Source organism: Balaenoptera musculus, chromosome 2, assembly GCF_009873245.2.
Source record: "Balaenoptera musculus isolate JJ_BM4_2016_0621 chromosome 2, mBalMus1.pri.v3, whole genome shotgun sequence".
Classification (NCBI taxonomy): Eukaryota; Metazoa; Chordata; class Mammalia; order Artiodactyla; family Balaenopteridae; genus Balaenoptera; species Balaenoptera musculus.
Window position 1 is genome coordinate 101,668,542 of NC_045786.1, and position 8,934 is coordinate 101,677,475.

At 55.8% G+C, this 8,934-nt stretch overlaps 1 protein-coding gene across 3 annotated transcripts; it reads right to left on the reverse strand.

The window, feature by feature from the left end:
- Window positions 1-468: 468 nt before the first annotated feature.
- Window positions 469-6,877, reverse strand: SLC22A17 (solute carrier family 22 member 17). 3 transcript variants are annotated; one of them, XM_036844376.1, is made up of 10 exons: window positions 6,598-6,877; window positions 5,881-6,387; window positions 5,685-5,788; window positions 3,401-3,555; window positions 2,640-2,805; window positions 2,298-2,443; window positions 2,029-2,134; window positions 1,597-1,868; window positions 1,253-1,364; window positions 469-1,110 (listed from the first exon to the last, which is right to left on the reverse strand). In XM_036844376.1, the coding sequence occupies exons 2-10, from the start codon at window positions 6,286-6,288 to the stop codon at window positions 822-824; spliced, it is 1,758 nt and encodes a 585-aa protein (XP_036700271.1). In that variant the 5' UTR covers window positions 6,289-6,387; window positions 6,598-6,877; the 3' UTR covers window positions 469-821. The 3 variants fall into 3 exon arrangements, with proteins under 3 accessions (XP_036700271.1, XP_036700270.1, XP_036700272.1); XM_036844375.1 differs by having other exon boundaries at window positions 5,881-6,390; XM_036844377.1 differs by having other exon boundaries at window positions 1,651-1,868; window positions 5,881-6,390; window positions 6,598-6,875.
- Between the last annotated feature and the right edge of the window lie 2,057 nt (window positions 6,878-8,934).

An 8,934-nucleotide genomic window follows, 5' to 3' on the forward strand; every position in this document is an offset into this window, starting at 1 on the left:
GGGGTGGGGTGGTGTGATACACAAGCTAGCCAGTCACTTGCTCTCTTGCCTTTTCTGGCTCCTGGCCTTTTGTGACTAGTTCTGCTTTTCCTTCTACTCTGTGAGCTCCGCACCACAACCTGCCCCACCAGATCCCTTTAATAAATTGCCTTTATGTTTAAGTTCATTAGAGTCAGTCAGTTATTATTGCTTGCAAAAACAAGAAACTTTAATTGGTCCAAACACCTACCTTGCAATGTTGTAAGGGTTAAATGATTAAATGAAGTTTGTAAAGTGCCTAGCCCAGTCCTAGCAGCATAGCAAGCAGTGAGTAAGGGGTGGTGGTAGTTGTCTGTAAGTTAACATGGTGGGGGAGTGAGAAGAGGGGACAGATGCCGGGAGGGGGAGGGAGAATTTTACTGGTTTGGGTTCCACTGAGAGAAACCTTCACCCAAGAGACAGTCAGAAGGACAACAGAAGGGAGGGAAGTCCAGGCTATGGTATGCTCATTTATTCAAAATGTCTTTATTGAAACAGAATGATAGAGCAAGAAAGAATGAGGTCTGGGAGGATGTCTTTGGGCATAGGATGGAGCCCAGACCTGGTGGTTACAGTGTGGAGCTCCCTCCCTGTCCCCTGTCTCTTGCCAAGGAAGTGAACACAAAGCAGCAAGGAGATGGGGTTGAGGGCAGCCCTCTTGAGCTCTCCATGACTGGCGTGAGGTGCCTCTGAGGCTTCAGGGCAGCCCTGCCTTCCTCATTCAGTCCTCCCGCTCTCCTTGCCAGGGCCTTGTGCCACCTTTCTGTATGGGCCAGCCTCCTGCCAGGGTGCTCGAAGGTCGCTCAGAGGGCAGGGTTGGGGGTGGCAAGCAGTGGAACGTGGTCACAGCGGTTAGGGGGTGGCTGCCGCAGCAGGGAAGGCCGGCGGCACAGCTCCCCATCCCGGAGCACCTCGGGCAGAAGCTTGCGTTTGGTCTCCGGCAGAAGCATGATGCTGAGGATGCAGAGGAGAGCACAGGCCGCCAGCACCACGTGCTGCAGGAAAGCTCCATGGCCCATGTGGAGGCGCTGGGCTGGGCCACTCAGCCCGCCAAGTGCCCCCAGTGCCATGATCAGGCCCAGGCCTCGGCCCCTGGGAGAGACGGACAAGGCACTGAGCCTGTAGCTGTGGGCCTCACCCCAGCTCTTCTCCAGCAGCCTCCCCTTTTTCATCCCTCAGGCCCTGTCCTCAGCTGGAGACCTGGAGACTCCCCTGGCAGCACCCCTGCTCTCACCGGACAGTGGTAGGGATGACTTCAGCAGCAAGGAGGGTGCTGAGGATGCCAGCAGTTTGGGAGGAGAAGAGGCCAAGGACGGAGAAGGTGGTGATGGCGGCCTCGTTCAGATCTGGAGGACCAAGAGAGGAGCATGTGAACGGAGGTGGGGAGATCACGCTTGGCCTAGTCCCTGCCATCATCCCCTCTGATCCCTAGCCGGGTGGGTCTGGGCATTCACTCATTGGTTGGGAGAACAGACAGGATTGTGCGGCCAGCGGGAGAATTGCGGAAGATCTGGGCAGGGCCTGGTCTGGTTTTGGGAGGCCTGTGCCAGAAGCAGTGGCTGAGCCCGTCTGAGGCACCTCTGCTGGGGTTCCTTTGCTGAGCCCACACCGTGGGGAAGGGAGGATGCTCACAATCCCACAGGCCCAGCAGGACCAGGGACGCAATGCCAGTGAGGGTCATCGAGAGAAGCAGGATGCCCCGGCGGCCAAATCGGTCCACGGTGACCCCCAGGAAGACGCAGGCCAGGGCAGCTGTGCCGCTGGCCAGCAAGGAGCACAGGTAGAAGTCCGATGGGCTCCCTCCTCCTCCCACAGGCTGGTAGCAGTGGCGAATGGCGTGGGCAATAAAGCTGTGAGACAGGGTGGGGAGGCGAAGAACGGTGTCTGAATCTCCATCTGCAGCCTTTCACAGCCCTGGCTGGCCTCTGTAGGGGTCCTCAGGCTCTCCCCACCCGGCCAGCCCCCATCCCAGCTACTGGCCTGGCCCTTGGCTCAGACACCCAGGCTCACTTGGTGAATCCCAGGATAAGTAGATTTTTCCAGATGTTGCGGTAGTTGAGGAGGGAAGCGAAGGAAAAGGAGGATGTTGCAGGGAGAGGGCAGGTGTTCTCCAGGTCTTGGGAGAGAGAGAGGAGCTGTCTGTTAGAAGGAACAGCTGAGAACCCAGGGTCCTCCCACATGGGTGGTAGGGACCCTGGGAGAAGGTGGTACAGCTACAACAGAGGGCACCATCATGTGTGCACATTGAGGTATCACCTGTAGGGACCCCTGTCTCTTACCCTGCAGGGCCTCCTGGGCCTCCTCTCCCAGCATCTGCCCATGGGGCCGGTTCCGCTCAGCCAGTATCCTCAGCACAGACTGGGCCTCCTCAATCTGTCGCTTCACTATCAGCCACCGTGCGGACTCCAGAAACAGACCAGGCCATCTGGGGGTGGGTTGGGGGGTACACTGTGAGGCCTCCTGAATCCTGACCCAGGGATGGAAAACTCCCACCTCTGAGGGGCTGGGGCTGGAGCAGGCCTGGACAAGGGGCAATGGAGAAGAGGAGGGGTCTCCAGGCTAGAGCCAGGCTGGAGGTAGAGATGGGAATGGCCAGACAACAGGTGGAGGGTGATACTGACCCATAAAACAGGAAGAGGATGCAGGGAGCGGTGATCATTCGCTGCAGAAATCGCCAGTCCTTAGAGACAAGGGCCAGGCCCAGGAACAGGAAGTGCCCCCCTACCCCCACCAACTCCCCTGCCAGGGCCACCCGAAGCCTCTGGGTTGGGTCGCACAGCTCCAGGCCTGGAGATACAGCAGGGACAGGGAGGAGAGGCCAGGGAGGAAGGAGGCGTGGGAGAGAAGAGGGGAGAGGGAGGGAGGAGGACAGAGAGCAAGGTCAGCCCCTGAGTGGAGGCTGCAGCCGTCACCTCCCACAGGCTAACCTCTAAGGCAAAGAGTGGAGAGATGTTCAGTTCTCTCTCCTCTCCCACTCAAACCTGGGAGGGCTCGAGGGTCAGAGTCCCTGCTGGGTTTTCAGCATTCCCAAATTATGGGCCCTTTCACACCAGACCTCTTATTTGACTTTCACATTAACCCTTGTTCAAGGTCATACAGCTACTCAGGATTTCATTTTAAAAATAAGGCTCATTCCCTGACAGCAGTAAGTCCAGAGCAAGGAAAGCCTTAAAGATCATGGGAGGAGAGGGGTGTGGAGAGAAGGAAGACCCCTGGATCCTTCAAAGGCCTGGGCAGAAAGACAGCGGAGATTCCGGACAGCTGAAATCTGGGGCTGAAGAAGGGACTGAGGGGATCCTAGGGAGCAGTGGGAATGGCCTGGGGATACAGACCGGCAGGCATGAGTCCCTAGGGAAGGAGCTCTGGGGGGGGTGCCACTCACGCATCAGGTAGACACCAAGGTCAACGCCGGCAAGCAGAAAGCCCAGGAGGAATCGGAGGGCCATGACACCTGTGGAAGAGCCTGCAGCAGCCCCTCCCACTCCACAGGGGCCCACCAGTCCCAAGGTCAGCAACACAATCCCACGACGGCCAAACCTGGAAAGTAGGGAGAGCCTCTGATCACCCAGACTCCCTGGGGGAGGAGTTGCTGGGTGGGGCCCAGCTGCCCACTTCAAAGCTGGAGGTATAAGGATGAGGCCCTGGAGTGAGGCTAGAGAAGATGGGAGAGGATGGGGGACCATGGTTGGCTACTGGGCACTGGGGCGAGGCTATGGTTCTGTGGGGGTAGGACCATTGACTCTTGGGATGGGGCTATTGGTCAGAGATGAGGGCATTTCTTCATGGAAGTGAGACCAACCATCAGAGTGGATGGGATATTGCTTAGGGGACTTGGAACCATTGGTCCTTGGGCATAGAGCTATTGGTCAGTGGGGATGGAGCTTGTCTTGCTCAGACTGGTCAGAGAAGATGGGGTCATTGATATATGGGGTTGGAGCTATTGATCTGTGGAGGTAGGCCATTGGCCACTTGTCCATGGGGATAATATTGGTCAGTGAAAATGGAGCTCTTGATCTTAGGGGACTGAGTAATTGATTTTGGGGGATGAAGCCATTTTTCCATGGGGTTGGGGCATGGGTCTACTAATCCATAGGGGTGGTCAGTGGGGCTGGGGCCACTGACCAGAAGATGGAGCCATTGATCCATGGGAATGGAGCTCTTAATCTATGGGATAGGACCATTGATCAGCAGGGATGATCACTAATCTTTGAAGACTGGACGGTTGATCTTTGGGGATGGAGCTATTGATTCATGGGATAGGGATCTCAGTCCATGTAGATGGGACAGTTGGCCAGTAGGGATGAATCTATTAATCCATAGGAATAATCAGTAAGGATGGGGTCACAGACCAGAGGAGATGAGACAGTTGGTCAATGATGATGGTCACTGACTATAAGTCAGTGAGGACAGGGCTACTGAAGGCTAGGCTATTGATTTTGGGGGATAAGACCACTGATCTATGGGGATGTAGACTGGGGTCACTGGTCATTGGGAAGGGGGCACCGGTAGCCTGAGAGTGAAGCTACTGACCGAATAAGGTGGAGCCATTTTTCCATGGGGCTGAGCTTATTGGCTAAGGTTACTGAATTTAGGAGACTGAGTTATTGGTCTTTGAGGATGAGGTTATTATTCCACAGGAATGATGCTACTGGTCTGTGGGTGTGAGGCCACTGATGCATAAGGATGGGCTATTGACCTGTGGGTTTAGGATCATTTGCCCACAGGGGTGTGTGACTATTGGGCAGTGAGGATAGGCATTGATTTTAGGGAACTGGATTATTCAGTGTTGGGTTGCCTTTGATCCATGGGAGTTGAACTATAAATCCATTTGGATGAGACTGTAGACCAGTGGAGATGAGTCTAATAATCCACAGGGATGGTCAGTGGAGATGGAGTACCTGGTCAGTGGTGATGGTGTTGAGGATCAGAGGAGATGGGAGTTTTGACCCCTGGGAAGAACTATTGGTTGGTGGGATGGGTTGTTGATCTTTGAGATGAGGCCACTGATTCCTGGAAATGGGGCTTTTGCTCTGAGAGGATCTGAGAGCACTGAAGATCCATGAGGATGGGGCTGTTAGTCTTGGGGGAGGGGTGCTACTGTGGTCACTGATCCATGGGGGTTGAACTATTGACCCCCATGAGGGTAGTCATTTGTTTATAGAGTTGAGCTATTGGTCAGTGTGAATGGAGCTGTTGATATTTAGAAATTAACATAATGAGCTTTAGGAATGAGGCCATTGAGATGGAGTTAACAGTCCAGGTGGATAGGGCTTTTAGCAAGCATGAGTCTATCAATCCGTGATGATGGTGAGGGAGGTGCTTGGTGGTGATAGGGATGATAGAGGAGAAGTTAGGACTTTGGATCTGTGCATATAGGGGTTTTGGTTAGTAGGGATGGGGCTATTGTCTTTGGAGATGAGGCCATTGATCCATGGATCTAGGGATTGGCAAGGAAGGAAGAGTTATTCCCTGTGTGGAAGAGGTATGGAAGGAGTATTTCTTGATGGGGAGTGAAGCTGAGACAGGGGTGGGGCTGCATATCATTGAACAGAAGAAATCCAGAGAACACTGCAGAGTCCACCGAGTCCCCTTCAGCCTCTTGCCAAGGCAAGCCGCCTGGGCCAGCCTCCCTAGCACCCCCTCCTCTCTACTCGCCCAGCCCTCACCTGTCTGCCGGGTAGCCCAGGAACAGGTAGCCAGAGGCAAAGCCCAAGATGAAGAGGATCTGCTCCAGGATCACCTGCCAGCCCAGGTCACACACCAGATCCCACTAGAGACGTGAGAGGGACGGAGCGGGTGTGAGGCCCCTCGCTGGTCGCTCTCGGCCCGCCCCCGAACCCGCGGCCCACCAGGCCGCCTCACCTGGCCGATGGCGTTGGTGGTGAGCACGGGGAGGCCGTTATAGTCCCAGTCCTTGAGGCAGTGGTTGAAGTCCGGCGGGGCGAAGCCACTGCACGAGGGGTCCGTACTGGTGGCGATGCGGCTGGCGGCGCTGGCTGCTAGGGCGGCGCTGGCGACGCTGACGCCGCTGGCGTTGGGGGGCTGCTCCCAGCCAGAGGCGTTGGGGGCGAAGGCCCCGTAGTGGCAATGCAGCGGGGGCGCCAGCGTGAAGATGGGGTCCGAGGCCATGCCCAGCGCCACAAAGAGCACGGGCAGGCAGCAGAGGCCGAGCTGCAGCTGCTGGCCGCCGCCCAGCGCCCCCACCTGGGCGAGCAGCGCCTCGAAGCTGAGGGGGCCGGGGGGCACGGCCAGCGACAGGCTGCTGCCCATCCCGTCGCCACCCGCGTCGCCCTCCCCCTCCCGCTCGCGTTCGCGCTCGCGCTCACCCTGCAGCTGCTCCGTGGGCACCGCATCTCCGAGGGTCCCGACCTGCTGTGTGTGGGGGGGGGGTGAGGTAAGGGGTGTGTGGGGTGGTGGCAGGAGAAGGGTGAAGCGGAGAAAACCGCAGAGTAAGGGAAGAGGCCGGGAGCAAGAGGGAGGAAGGCGGGCGGCGGCGGCGGAGGCGCGGGAGGTAAATGCCGGGCGCTTGGCGGGGGTGCGGGGAGATGATGGCGTAGCCCCCAGGGCGCGGGCACTTACTCCGTTGGGGCTGGGGGTGATCTCTACAGTGCTGTCGATTTTGCTGCCGCCCCCGCCATTGGGCTCGGGGGTCCCGGTGGCCACCCGGGGAGCCAGCTTGCCGACCGCAGGGGCCCTGCCGGCCCGCACCGAAAGGATGCACTGCCCTCTGGCCCAGTGGCGCGCCCGGTGCCCGGACACAGAAGCCGGAGAGACCCTGCTCTGCAGCTCAGCAGCCGCGGGTGCCTCCTTCGTCTCTGCGATCTCTGCGCCGCTTTCCCCTCCCCTTCCTCCAGACTCTCCTCCCCTTCCCACGTCAGCAGAACCTTCGGTCCAGACTCTTCGTCAGAGAGAGGAAGGGGGGCCACGGCCCAGCAGAGGGAGAGGATGGGGCTCTGTCTCTGTTCCCTGGGTCTGCGGGCCATTGCGGTATAAAGGGGGGGGGGGGGAAAGACCCTGAAGGATAGTAGATCCCAGGCAGATGCCAGCAATTCCTCCTTTGTTTCCAATTCTTCCTTCTCATCTACCCATCCATCCACCTACCCACCCATCCATCCATCCACTCATTCATCAGTAAAATTTATTAAGTGTCTGTTATGTTCTGGCCTTGTGCTGGGCTTTGGGGATAACAGGATGGAAAAGACCGACCTTGGAGTAGCTTACTGAGGAGACAGATGGGTATACGGGAAATGATGATACAGGGCATGCATATGGCGGACTGGGCTGGGCACTGTACTCAGCCTTGGCCTTAGTCCTCTACAGGACCACTTGTCTGGTTTCACCACCCCCTCCCTGGCTGAGTCTCCATCATTTCTCAACAGCATTTGGCACTGTTGGCCACCCCTTCCTCTAAACACTTTTTTCCTTGGCTGCTAAGTCCCACACTCTCCTGGTTTTCTTTCTCTTGCGCCTCTTTCCTCTACCACAGGCTTATCCTCCTCCTCCTTGCCATCAGCAGTGTCTGCGATCTTCAGAGGCTTGGTTCTAGGTCCTCCTCTCCTCTCACACTGTTCTTTCCACCTCGGGACCTCACCTGTGCCCGGCTTCAGTCACCCCCAGTATAAACAATACGAGCCAATACAAACCTGATCCCCAGATCTACATTTCCAGTTCCCACCTCTCTTCTGAGCCCCAGACCCATGAGGCCACCTCTTATTTGACCTCTTACCTTGGATGACTCACAGGGATCTCAAACTCAATACATCCAAGACCAAACTCATGTTTCCCCCCAACCCCCCACCACCCTGGTTGTCTTCTAGTGCTTCTTTCCTCACTGAATGGCACCCTCATCATCCAGTTGTGGCCAGATGCTCAGTTGACAGCCCTTGGAGCACCCTCTTCCTTACCCCCATGTCAGATCCTTTACAAAATCCTGTCTATTTTACTTCCTATATAGTTATCAGATATTCTGCTTCTCTCCAACTCTACCACCACTAGTCAAGCTACCTGTTGTACAGACTGCTTTAGCCTCAATTCTTAACCAGTGTTCTGCATCTGCTTTGTTTCCATCCCTTTTCCCCATCTGTTGTTCATAGTGCAGACAGAGTGATCTTTTCAAAATGCAGATCTGGGACTTCCCTGGTGGTGCAGTGGTTAAGAATCTGCCTCCCAATGCAGGGAACATGGGTTTGATCCCTGGTCCAGGAAGATCCCACATGCTGGAGCAACTAAGCCCGTGTGCCACAAATACTGAGCCTGTGCTCTAGAGCCCGTGAGCCACAACTACTGAGCCCGCGTGCCAAAACTACTGAAGCCCGTGCACCTAGAGCCTGTGCTCTGCAACAAGAGAAGCCACTGCGAGGAGAAGCCTGCACACCACAACGAAGAGCCCCCCACCCACCGCTCACGAAACAAAAAAAAAAAAAAAAAAAGCATATCTGTTCATGTCCCTTTCCTACTTAACAGCCTTCAATGTCTTCTCACTGTCAAGGTAAATACTAATTTTCTAGACACCTCAAACATGATCCTATGCTCTCTGCAGCTCCACCTCACATCTCTCCCCAAACTCTCTGCGCTCCAGTCACACTGACATTCTTTCAGGTTTTCCAGTGCCACGGGTCCCTTGCATTAAGCTGGTCTTTACACCTAGAAGGCTTCTCCTCCCCCTTAGTCAAGTTCTCCTCATCCTTCAGCTGTCAGCTCAAGCATATTTGCCTCAGAGAAGCTTTCCCTAACTCCTTGAACTGCTACTCAGAGTGTGAGTTACAGACCACCAGCAGCTGTATAACCTGGGAGCTTGTTAGAAATGCAGAATCGCAGCCCTTTGAGTCATAATCTGCATTTTAACCAGATCCCTAGGTGTATGTACATTAAAGTTTGAGATACACTTCTCTAAGACATTTGATATCTAATAGGTAC

What these genes read in the sequence shown, in the direction of transcription:
- SLC22A17 (XM_036844376.1), bottom strand. Translation starts at nt 6,288, where the DNA reads ATGGGCAGCAGCCTGTCGCTGGCCGTGCCCCCCGGCCCCCTCAGCTTC. An exon ending in ATCCTCTTCCTGTTTTATGG is followed by an intron (nt 2,444 to 2,639) that starts GTCAGTATCACC and finishes ACCCACCCCCAG; the next exon opens with ATGGCCTGGTCTGTTTCTGG. An exon ending in GGCCCAGGAGGCCCTGCAGG is followed by an intron (nt 2,135 to 2,297) that starts GTAAGAGACAGG and finishes CTCTCTCCCAAG; the next exon opens with ACCTGGAGAACACCTGCCCT.